At 40.1% G+C, this 13281-nt stretch overlaps 1 protein-coding gene across 1 annotated transcript in view; it reads right to left on the reverse strand.

Annotated features, from left to right (window-relative positions):
- Positions 1 to 13167, reverse strand: part of RORB (RAR related orphan receptor B) — a 147484-nt gene extending 134317 nt beyond the window's left edge. Inside the window, exon 1 of the mRNA XM_071801748.1 lies at positions 12720 to 13167. Coding sequence (XP_071657849.1) covers positions 12720 to 12726 — 7 coding nt within the window. The 5' untranslated portion in view covers positions 12727 to 13167. The remainder of the gene's footprint in view (positions 1 to 12719) is intronic.
- Between the last annotated feature and the right edge of the window lie 114 nt (positions 13168 to 13281).

The following is a 13281-nucleotide window of genomic DNA, read 5'->3' on the forward strand; positions in this document are numbered from 1 at the left end:
TGAGCAAAATAAAAATGCCATGGTGCTTGGTGACCTCTGTGAAGTAAGCTGGTGGTCTCAGTCCAGTCCTCAATGGACTTTGTTCATAAAAAAGGAAAAACAAAACCAACCGCATAGCACTAATTGGCACCCCTGTTGGCACTGTCAGCAGCAAGGCCAAGGTTATAACTGCCACGGGAAAAGGGTCTTTCAAGGTCAATGTTGAGGCACAACAGGGGAATGGCATGGGAGAGAGATAGCCCCGGTGCCACAGGCAGTTCAGCTCTCAGGACCTCTGTGAGGTCTGCACCTAACTAGATCAGCCTGACAAGGACTTCAGCACATCAGTCAGCTCATCCATGCAACTGTTCACACGCCAAAAACCCGTTCGGGAACACGTCCTAAATCTCTGCAGGGTACAGAAGAGCCATTCAATCTGGCGCTTTCTTCAAGTAAAGAATATATCACATGTGAAGGCGCTAGATAGCAAAACCCCTAGGAAAGTTCTAATTTAACTGGTTTGACAAAATTCCATTGCACAAAAGTTTTCTGCTTCTTTTCCATACTGTATAGAGACGCTTGCTGTATGTGCAATAGAATGGGAACTACTTTGCCTCACATGGGTAGAAACAGTCACACAGGGGAATAAAGTAAACAAAAGACAAACTCACTTTTTTTGCTTTCTTGCAAATGAGTTAATTAAATGTCCCTACAGAAAGCATTCATCAATGTGCATAACTATTTATCAGTCTGGTATGGATAATTACAAACTCTTCTTCAACCTGCCTTTCTAATGAGCCTAATGAACAGCATTCCAGGTTCATCCTTAACATCTATTCAATGTTCTTCTATTGGGTCTGACAGTAGAAGTATACTTGTAAAAGAAGCAGCATACAAAATGAAGAAAAACAAAGGCTACAAGAATATGAAACGTACCAAGAAGCAACAAGTAACTGACAAAGAGTGGAGGTGGAGATCTAAAATAATATAACAGAAAAAAATAGAAAAGGTAATATGCAACTGTAATAAAAACCAAAACCAATAAACATACACCAGAATGACTGCTTAGCTCCAAGAACAAAATCTGATAACCAAACAGGATTGGAAAATGGCATATTATTTTCTCTTTTCCCTCTTCATTATTAACTACAAAAGTACATAGATATGTAAGGATGATTGGATGTCACTACATCTCCTATTGGAAATGGGTGTTTTTTTAAACTCGCATCACGTGGAAATAAGATTTATTTAAAGAACTGCTCAATCATTATATGCATAAATGTATCAAAATATCACCTATTCCCTCATGAAATATGAAATATATCTATACATACATCTAAAATATGAAACCTTTCCGGCTACCTTTCTGAGCACTAAATAAAATATTAATGGCTTAGTACTGCTTCAAACACTGTACTAGTCAGCCTCTAGAGAGTGACCAGTAGTTTAACAGAAATACTCTTATTCCTTAAATGAAAAATAATTCCTAAACAATTTATATTATTCTTGACAGTAAACTAAAGGTTCATCCTTCGACTTGTTCCACAGTGAAGCATATACCAAATATGCTATTTTGGAGATTATGAAAAATCACAATATGCATTTAGTAGCATTTGTCTTCCTGAAATGATTTTATCCTGCTGCTCATTCTGCCCAAAAGATAATGTAGGTTAACACTGGGTCAAAATCTGATGCATTCCTAAACATTTCAGTAATAGCATAAAGACTTTCCTCTAAGACATATATCCTCCTCTATCTCAACTGATGCTGAGAAAGGATGAAATAGATGTTAACGGATGACAGCTTGGCTCTCTGCCTGTTTTATCCTTAGGACTTACAGAAAACTACAGGGGGGAAGTGGAAAAGCAGAGAATTCATGTAAATGAACCTCCTACACTACCAGAGTAGCTTTCTGAAAATTCAGATTTCCTTTTTCTTTTTGGCTATGGAGACTTCTGCAAGTATTTGGTTCAAGTAATAAACTCTGTAGGGCTTCTACAGAAGTTTGTCGAGGGTACATACTTTAAAATCACCCTGGTCTTGGAGAAATGGAGAGCATCATAAGAACATGCTTTGTTAGCCTTCATCTTCTGAGCATGGAGAAAAGATCTGAAGGCATTATTATTATGTTATATATATATGTTTTTTTTTTTTTTTTCTTGTAAGATAGAAAAGAAACAAAACACACAAGTTTTGCTGCAATCAGATAGGACATTATCTCTTTACTGTTACACACTTGCACTGTCTCCAAAAGTCTATAATATGACTTAGGTGAACTCTAAACAATAAATTTAAAAAAAAAAAAAAAAAAATCCAAAGATATAGGGAAATTCTTTTACCAGGCAAGAGAAAGAGCAGGTTCTGGCAACCAAGCAGTACTAGGAAAGCAGAAATTCATCTGTCAAGCACCTCTTCTATCTCCAAGGCTACATGCATACAAATGTAATAGAGGTACATGATGGAAATGTAGCCAGGCCAAGATTTAACAAACTGTTTATTTCTTCCCTACAGCATATCCCAAACACAGATAAACCAAAAGGAACAAAAGGGTGAAAAGAATGAAACATCTTTCTATAATACACAAGCACATATGATGTATGGTCCAATTAATCGTTTACACATTTTCTAACAAGTGAATGAAGTTTAGTGCCAAGGACTTCTCTGACTACATTGCTTTTCAACAAAAGTCACTGGGAAAAAAAAAGAAAAAAAAAAAAGAAGAAGAGACAGAAAAATAACAGAAAGAAAAAACAAAACCAAAACCCACAGAATTTGATTCGGAATTAAAAAAAATCACATTTGGATGTATTTTGCAAATGGCATTTTAATTTTGCAAATGACTAACTTGCCTGAAGTGCGGTGAATGCCAAGCTTGTACAGACAGCTTACATAACTGTATATGTGATGTTCCAACTTGCAGCACTCCTCAGTAGCAGAGCTCTGGATATACATAGTGAAATGAATGGGAGCGGATGTCTCATGTTAGCATTTAGCTGAATACCAAATAGTTTGAAATCCCATTACAAAAAAATCTACATGCAACACCAAGTAATAGAAAGTAGCACAATGAATACATTTATATTGTGCATTCATTCTTTTCCTTATTTCACCCTTTTTTTCTATTACTTTCAGTTCTCTATTAAAAAAAAAACAAAAACAAAAACCAACAGCCTGCCAAATGTAGTTAACTCTGCCTGCAATGAGTGGAAATTGAAAAGTCCAGAACTTTGTAGTGTAGGACTGTTCACTTCAAAAAAGCCTTCCATTTCTTCACTCTTCCTTTTTATATTCCTTTGCATTTCCACTTCTACATCTTTCTCCCTCTCTTTCCCAAAACAACACATTTTCTGTTTGGTTTGTTGTTTATCCAAATTCACCACCATTTTTTTCCTCCCTGTTTTCTCTTGCACCTGTTTAATTTCCCTGTTGAAAACATATATTTCTCTCTTTCAGTTTTATGATGCAGCTGGCACAATCTTTTTCTCGTAAATTCTGTTGAAGTCTAAAAAAGGTTCACCGCAATAGGTCTTATTTATGTGGAAGTGCCATGAAGAACAGGACAATGAGTTTTTAGCAATTACTGATTTAGAACACATATTGGTAAACGATATTTTACAAAAATAAATATTGTAATTTTGGTAAACTCGTATCAATGATAAATGAAGAAAGTAACTTCCACATAGGCACCTGGATTGAGACAGCGCAAGTTCCATCCCCCTCTTATCTGCTGAACTCTAAGTGATATCATTATTCAGCTCTCCTGTCTTCTGAAAATCAGTAGACTGTAAACAACCAATGAGCTGTATTGTACCATTAGTTTTACAGTAAAACATTCCAGACAAGTCTATAGGGAACTCTGTTTCAAAATTAAAGATACACCTTGGATCAACCACAGTTCTGTAGACAGACTTTGTCCAGTTGACATAATATACTGTAACATACATTTGTTTGAAATACTGACACACATGAACAGTTTCTCCAGAAAGCCTTGTGTTAAAATTGTTGCTCCTCAAAATGTCAGAGTACATATTGCATGCAAAGTTTTCTGCATTTTTTAATAATACGTTAATTATGAATTAAATTATGGCTAAATTATGGTAGTTACTACATACTTTTGAAGATCTATCTTTAATATTGCAACAGCTGCCACAACAATGATAAAGCCTTTGTTCTCAACCAGTTCAGAATAAGGAATTTACTTTCATATGAACACAGAAGTGCTTTACAAATTGTAGTGGAACATGATGTTGACATTCTTCAAGCTATGGAACGATTTGTAGTTTGAGTTATTTTCAAAGGGTGTTAACCATTCATACTTTGCCTCTATTGACAGTGTTATTTTAATCTCTCTCCTTATTCATACTTTATTATTTGAAAAGTCAATATAATCTGAATTTTCCAAAATTGGCTATTGCTAAGAGGAAACTAGTATATATTAAACATTGTGATTCCTCAGTAAAGTGCATCACATTCAAATAACTGAAAACCAGTTTATCTATGTGTGGCTGCAGTTCATACTATTTAACACTTGTGATTTTAGGTATAATTTTAGATTATTTAGAATAGAGAATTTTTGGTGTTTTTTGTTGTTATTGTTTTTTTTTTTTTTATATATGAGAAAATCTAGTGAAAGTGTTGCTATTTTTTACTTCTTCCAATATAAAGCAACATTAATGTTAGATGCAAATCTCCCACTCTTCTAGCTGGCACAGCTAATAAAGAGTACTGCATACTTACTCTCTATGGTATGATATATATTGTAGCTTTCCATACATTTAAAAAAAAAAAGTATCAGTTAAGCTGATATTTTCTTTATCACATTTCCATATGTACTGGTATAGATAGAATGGCTTTAGTCATTAAAAGAAGTCTGGCTCGCTGACATATATTAGTAATAACCAATACCTGTATAATTTTCACAAATGCACTAAAAGGAAACAATGACAGTTTTAACATAAATTCCTAAACAAACTAAAATAATCTCTGTTTCGTCACAGCAGAACTTTCTCCAAAAGAAGAGTTTCTTCTCTTCACAAAGATTAAATCACTGAATGTCACTGTGCCTTATTAATACATTTCTTCTTTAGTGCCATTACTTCTCTGTGCCACTAGACTGTGCTGCATTTGTTCATATTTGTGCTCCCGTTGCATTTGAATATCTGGCCTCAGTTCCTCTGCATGGTCTCCACTTTCTTTCAGCACATTCCAATTAACTACTAAATACAGTTCATTGTACAAATATTGTACAAAATCCCCCAAACAACACGCATTGAAGTAAGCAATGCTTTTCATAGCCAGTTTGCCACTTTATTCTTCTTCTAGACAGACAAATATGAAAAGAAACAATAGAGCACCTGTTTCACTACTTAGTCAGGACCTGAATTATAACATTTACTTTCATTTTTCCATCTTCTTTTGAGAAGAAAAAATTGGTGCTGCACTGCTGAAGTGTTAAAGTGACCACGGAAAAATGTACTAGAAGTGTAGTGCAAGCTGCTGCAGGTTCTTACATCAAAAAGTTAACTGTCAGTAACTTATCCTCACCTTGTAAAACCAGGCATATTTTTCAAGAAGGAAAGAGAAGACAACACATGTGAATGTCTCTAAACAATATTTTTAATGAAGATATTGTCCTTAATTTTGTTAAACTTGTTTTTATGCAGTTCACATAGAGTAAATTCACTAAGCTGTCCTCCTCCAAAAGAGATTCTAACTTCTAGCAAATATTTTGGAAAATGGTTTCGTCAACAGTTTTTGCTCTGCTAACTAACAAACAGAAACACGCCATCAACTCTGGTACTGGGTCTATAGTTTCCAAATATCTTTCAAACAAGTGTAAGCATTCAATTTGTGATGCACACTAAATAATCTAACCTCCCCAAATTATCAAATTGCATAAAGCCTATCAAACTCTACCTCCTGTTGTAGTGGGAATGGTAATTTCAGAGTTGTTTATTTATAAACAGCCTTGTCTTCACTTTTTACACTTGAAGTTTATTTTAGGAGAACCATAATTTCATCTGAGACCTAGAACAACCTGCTCCAAAACATAATATGCTACCCTCTTGACAGCTCATTATTTTGACAGTAGACTGAACTGAAATTTAACACTTTCTTCTTCTTTATCTTCTTTTGATCTAGCTTTTTTTTTCCCCTCCATGAACAACTTCACTCAAAAAAACACCTCAAAATACATGTTGCTTGTAAGAATAAAGACATTTTTAGTCTAAAGGATTGTTTCAGAGAGTGGAAAAAAATAAATGCAATGGGAGTGCAGGTCTTGTTTGTCAAGGTTACGATGAGGATAAAGTCACTTATGGCTACGGTGTATTAACAAAGCAGAAATAAAATTAATAAAAAAAAATTTTTGGTGTGAAAAGTGTTACACAGTGTAGACAGTTAGGAGTGGAAGGTGATTTTACTGAAATCTCAAGGCAAGGAGATTTTTTTTTTTTAAACATGGCATCCTCCTTACGATGTTGATTCCCTGTAAGCCTTTATAATCATTCATGTTTCTTACAATCCCAAGACATTGATTGGGTTTCAGTGGGATACTGAACAAACATTGCCAAATTCAGTTTGCCTGATTTATGTGAGCAGTCCAATCAAATCTAACTGAACTACTTGTATAAATAAGCCCCATGATAACAGAAAAACTCTTTCAAAATGAGTTTGTCTGTCAAGCAAGTATAATTACTTGATGTTTACTCATTAATGAGTATGTGGTTTTAAATGTCCACAACCCAGATAAACATATGATTTTTAAGATTTATGGCATTTTTATACAGCAATAATAGTGTTGATCTTCCTTAAAAATTGTGTAGATGCATTGTAATTGACAATTCATCAAAATAATTCATCATTAACAGCATAATAACAACATTTATGTTAAACTAAATTAGCCTATATACTTGTAGCAGAGGCAGAAACAGCTGCCTTTCTGTTTGCATAAATTTCGAGCAGAATGTGTCTGGCAAAGTTAAGCACAAGCAGTTCTGCTTTATAAAAAATAGTTCCAAGACAGCAAAAATACACAGGGCCAAATGTCTCATCAATAGGACCACTCAAGTGAGTAAGCGTTGTTCAAACAAGGACCAGGCCATCACAGCTGTATTCTGTTCTCAGTCCTGTGCATAAATCAGAGTTTTTAATATGCTCATGAAAGCAATATTAAAAACAAACATGAAAACAGCACAATCCAAACGGCACCTTCTGTCTGACACCCCCAGTGACACTGTGTGATGTCTTATTCTCAAAGCTGCAGACTTTGCCCAGACTGAATACAGAATCGGAAGGAACAACAACATTGAACTTTATAAACATGAAGCACAAAGAACAACATTTTGACATCTATAATTTGCCTGTGAAAGTCATTATGGAAAGCCCAAACTGTGCTAAATGCTCAAAGCTGTTAAAATTGTTCTTTAAAGATATTGATTTTAAATTCAAATATATCAGGTTTCTTAAAATTTATGCTTTGGTTGAAATAGATTTAACAGGTTTATTACTAAGCTCAACAGCAAGTGATCTAGGATGGCATCTTAAAAGTGTAAAACAATACATAACCACTAACACACTCCCATTATCTCATGATAGTGTAGCAATGTCCCAAGCCTCCTTTTTTCCCCCCTCTTTTTAATAATTTCCATTTTTTTTTTTCCTATGTAACCACAACCGCTTATTTGTACTATTATATTTAGCCCGATTTACCACAAATGTCGTTATAACACCTGTGGTTTCCCTCATTAAGAGCTCAATAGATAGGGTTGCGGGTTGAAAGGGCAGCATATGGACTACGAAAGGGCTAGTTAACATAACCTATTATACTGGTGCACTGGTAAAGTTCATTTCTATTCAGCTGATGATTAGTTCAATCAATATTTACTCCTATGTGCATCTTTTGTCTTCCTACAAAGCATGCAGGCTTCATATTCATAGCACAGACCTGATTTCTGTGAATTCACTGCTTTGCTTGACAGGAAGGAAAATTATTTCTTGGATAGACTGGGAATCTTTCACTCCTTTGATTTTGTTTTCCTGTATTGTCATAATATGGCAGATCCTCGTTCCTGGAACTGTTCAATAACACATAGTACAGTTGAAAGTATATTTCATCCATACATTTCTTAATACACACGTCAATATCATGTATAGCAGTACCCATGGTAGCACCCTAAAGACTTTCCACTAGTTAGCGCAAGTACATTTTAAACAGGAATTCTGACTTCTAGTTTACTCAGATATTTTTTCTCCTGGTATGTTTTCCCCTAAAACCTTGATAGAGCTTTTAATCACAAAACACAAATTAAGTGATCTCTCCTTCCAGTCATGACTGTATTGTCAAATGGGTAAATCATACCAAGTTATTGCTTGCCATTGTATTTGTAAAAGGCCAATCAGGGATGTCAGACATTTGCCGTACCACAAAGGAGATATTGTTTCCAGTACATGATATTTTCACAGCTTTAAAATTAACTGTCATATTACAGGTTGCCACACTTCTATCATTAAAGACAACTTTCTCATTAAAAAAAATGTAAATATCGTTTCTGTGGTAGAAATTCTAATGATATTAAAACAGGTAGTTTTCTATTGATGATCTTTCATTGTGTATCCCTTCTGCTCCCAACACTGTGGCATAATTCAGCAATGAAAGATAAATGCAAGATACCCTTTCAGATGTAAACAGGGTGCAACTCAAAGTAAAAGTATTGCAGATGTACTAGTAGACTCTCACTCTTCAGGTTTAATTTCGGTTATTCTAGAAACATGTCACTCTACACATTTGTATTTTTTATTAAGCATCACAGTAATAGTTTATTACTGACTCATTATCTTCTAAGCATTTACTGACATTCGTTAAAATTCAACCTGCAATGTCCTAACACCAGGAACTTGTGTCCCATCACACCGCAAAGAATCTCAGTGAAGTCAGGTAACAATATTCTGGAAAGCAGTAGCTGGATGCATCATGATGGGATGACAAATAGGTTTTGCAGTGCTGGGGTAGGATCTTAAGTCTGTCAAAATCAGCATTACTCCTCTCTTACAGCCTTTGTTTTAAATAGTCAATATGTTCATTGACCTTTTTAGGATATTAATATTACATATGCCAAATTCAGTCTTTTATTCCAGGTTAAAAAAAAAACAAACAAACTTGTGAAATAAGTTTCATTTGCTTTAATGAGCGTTTAAAGCTTCCTTACACTCATGTATTAAATCAAGAAGAATTTTCTCAGTTATCCAGACTATTTGTATGTTACTTAATAAGCTCCCTCAGCAATACTGGAGATAGGATTTGTTTGATTCACACTTTCCTAAATGCTTACAAATATTTCAGTGATGCTAAGAAAACAGAATAACTATCTAACATTATGTAATGTGTATCATTGCTCAGTCCTGACACCGACAAGAGTAAAGTACACAGAAAAATTGCTTCAGGGTTTTGCAAAGTTCCTTTTCTTTAAAACATAGAAGATATCATTTTATAGCAACATTCCCAACTGAAAGCTTAAATATTACTTTTTCAATAAAAGGGGTACTCTGTGTGGTTGCTTTAACGTCACTTTCACAACTCAAGTAAGTGTCATCACAAACTCAGTGTTTGTGTGTATAGGCAGCACATGCTCAGAGTGAAATTAGGTGATTAGACATTTTCTTTTTTGCCATTTGCTATTTTTTTAAATATGTGCATGTCATATCAGCTGCATTATATACAGAATTTGATAAATTGTAACAGCTTTAAACTTTACAAGTCAGTTTAACAAAAAATAAATTATAATATTAAAAATTGTTTTGCTTTCTTTTTAGTGCATTTTCAGTTCTCTTTTTCTAAAAAAAATATATATATACTTATGTACATCTTCTACATTCTTATTTCCCTCACAGATTGTTGGCAGGAATGAGACAGGTGAAAGGAAGACTGTGGTGCATGCTCATTGTAAATGTCATTTTTTTTACCTGTGTTTGCCTCTATAAAATAGAGGTATAAAAGTCACAAACTTCCAAAACTGCCATTCCCATTTCAAAGGGAAACACCTGGACTTACCATGAGAATGAGAGTACCAAAAGCCAAGTGCTCAGCCCCCTGTACCAGAATATTGTGCCGCTGTAAGTTAGCATGGCTATGTACCCTCAAGCATATTTAAGCTAAGATTTTAAGTAGAAGGAACTATTATTTTGGATGGAACATGACCAACAACCATACTGTAGCAACATGACAGCTGAGGTGTGCCCCAAAGCTAGCTGTGCCCCAAAGCTAGCTGTGCTGCCATGGGGTGGGATAGGAAGACCTACAGCCCAGTGCTTTGGGAGGCAACAGGCAGTAACACAGGCCAGATATTCTGAGAAGCTCTTTGGCCTTCATCTCCCATGTGGAGCAGGTAAGCAAGCACAGCAACCCCTGCGCATCCCAGGCATGTTGGACTGTGTGCACCAACTGCAGCTTGGAAGGATCACAGCTCAGCTGGGAAAGTTTGGGGGAAGAGTTCACATGTATGAGAGAGAGCTTCTTCCTCGAAACCCGAAAACAAATGTAACATAGTGAAAAATAGCTATGCCTTCACAAGAAGGCTTGCAGCTGTCTAAAATTATTAATTCACAGAAACTCACAATCTGTTAATTGTGATGTACACATAATTCCTTTATTAGGAAAGCCACAAACGTAATGGACAGATACTCTATTAGCATACAACCTTCTTGTTCGTTCGAGGGAGTGTCAAGTGCTGCTCTTGTCTCAATGTACACCTGATATAAAGTATCAGTTTGGTAACCTCTTGTGTATGAGTTTTGCACCAGGAGGAAAGTTGTCCATTTGTCATCCCTGCATCCCAGCTCCCCTTCCCCCCACCCCTGAATTACCTATTGGGCAAGTGAAACTTGCATTCTCAGGGCAGAGCAGCACTTCTCCACAAACACTATCTGATAGTACAGCTCAGGGGACAGCAGAGGCAGCTCCGCAACAGGGGCACACACCCGTTAGCGATGCCACCAGGTGTGCTAAGAGATCTGCATACCTCTCCCTGCCCAGGACCTTTCTTCTTTTTTTTTTTTTTTCTTGGAAGGAAAGGGTCAGAGGAGAGGGACAGCATTTCACTTCGAGCTTGCAAAGGGGGGCTCCTGCGCTCCGCGGCACCACGGTCCGCGCGAGGCGGGGGAGGAGAAGCGCGAGAAGCTGTGCCTCGGGTGGACAAACTGCCGGGAAAAGGGAAGACGGGGCTCCTGCCCAGGGCGGCACTGATGGGCATGTTTCGAAGATAACCCCCGAGCCACTGAAAAACAAACAAACAGCAGCGAAGCTGCAACAGGGGCCGCTTTACATAATTGGGAGTTTCCTCTCCCTTTCCTCTTGCTTACGAAAGGCAAATACTGTTTAGCAAGTTCTTGCCAGATGCCCCAACGTTGAACACCCTATCTCCTAAGAACACAGGGGGAAAAGGACTTTTCGTTTCTCTGCACAAATGTCAAAGTTACAATTCCATTAAAGAAAATTACACGCATGATTTGTTAGCGCTGTTAACGCACGCAGCTACAGGAGGTGATATCCCGCAGAAGGAAATCCTACCTAAAAGTTGTTTCCAGCGTGTGCATCCCCATTCATTAAAACAAACCGGATACCCCAGAAATCGGCATGCTATGTCGCTGTCAACCCCAAGCGTGTGTCACTCCTTGTAAACCCTTCTCCTCCGTCCCTATAGCCCGTGAAAGACTAATTTTTGCCTCTATCACGCCGTGGGGTGAGGCAAGTAACGGAGCTGAAGAACTGCACGATAAAGGGGAGAGTGGGAAGATGGGGACAGAGGAGGTGTGCAAGCCTCGCGGCGGCCCGGGGCTGTCGGTGGTTGTTCTCGTGACGGTGCTCGCCTGGCCCAGGGAAGGAACAGGTGGAGTCTGGTCCAGGGACACGCAGAAACAATGCGTTCCCACGCCTCGCGCACCCACTGAAGTGTCCGGCGTGCCAGCGACAGCACGCAGCCCTTCTCCAGCCCCAGCGGCACCCCCAGGACAAGCGCCTCGGCAGCTCTCCATACCTGGGAGTGCCCCGTCCGGAGGGATGCTCTGTGATATCCTGCGGGACCGTCATCCTGCAAGCTCTGGGGTAGGAAAGAGGAGGTCTGACGGCCCTCCAAGATAAAGCTGTGCAGGGGGCACTGGCTCGGGAGCCGCGGAAAAAAGCTACGGGCACGTGGTGGGGGTGCCGGGGAGCGCAACCCTTCCCGCCTCATTAGTAGCCCCCTGAGGGAGGCCTCCCTCAAGACAACACGCCGGCCGAGGAATGGGGCGAAGCCAACGAAAAAGTCCTGAGAACAACTTTTGGGGAGAGAAGGGGAGGCCCTCCCCGTGGTAGCAGCGACTCGGGACGAACAGCCAGGCGGGTCCTGCGGAACGGGCCACCTGCCGAGGGCGAGCGCGCCTCGTGGACAGTTGCGGGTGGAGACTTCACGACAAAGACACCACCAACCGCTCGCCCCTTCCCTCTCACCATGCCCGCTGCGGCCCAGCGCGACGACAGGCTTTCTCGCACAGGTACGTCGGCGATGTCCACCCGTCCGCCGGCCGCGGAGGGCACTTGGGGCCGGCCCCCGCGGGTGCGGGGAACACACCCCGAGCAGCCGCGTCGGCGGGCGGGCGCTATCCATTAACTTTCTCCACCGGACCCTCTCCTCAGCACAAAAACCTCCTCCCCGGCCCCGTTCCCAGCAGTTTTCCCAGAAAAGATCCGCCCCCCCCGGACCGCTTACCTCGCATGGTGTTGGCTCCCCGCTCCGCGCAGTCATGAAGCTGGGAGCCCAGGAACCGCACCACCAAAATCCCGTCTCAGCACCCGCGGAGGCGGCAGCCGCCGCAGCTCTGCTCCGCCAGGAAAACCATACCTCCGAGGCGGCTCCGCGGGGCGCGGTTCCGCGGGCTGCCTGTCACCGGGTGCGCCCCTCCCTGGCGGCCGCTCCGCGCCCGCCCGCCCGCTGCGGAGCCCCTGCGGGGGTCGCCTGGGCCGCGGAGCGGCAGCGGGTGGCTAGTAGCGAAGCAGGGGAGGGAAAAGGAAAGGAGTTACGTTAGAAAAGACAGGAAAAACACGCTGAGGAAGATGAGAGAGGGAGCGTGCGTGGATGGCAGAGCATGTGTGCCTTCACATGACACCGGCGCCCCTCAGCAGCTCCCCGGTGCGGCTTTCCACTGCGCAGCCACAGGGACACGCGGAGCGGGAGTGAGAGCAAAGAGGCTTATAGCGGGGGGCGGGCGGTGCCGCCGGCGCGGCCCCGCCCGCTGTCAGCGCCGCCGCCAATCGCGGGCGGCACCGCGCCG

This window comes from Patagioenas fasciata, chromosome Z (genome assembly GCF_037038585.1).
Source record: "Patagioenas fasciata isolate bPatFas1 chromosome Z, bPatFas1.hap1, whole genome shotgun sequence".
NCBI lineage: Eukaryota > Metazoa > Chordata > Aves > Columbiformes > Columbidae > Patagioenas > Patagioenas fasciata.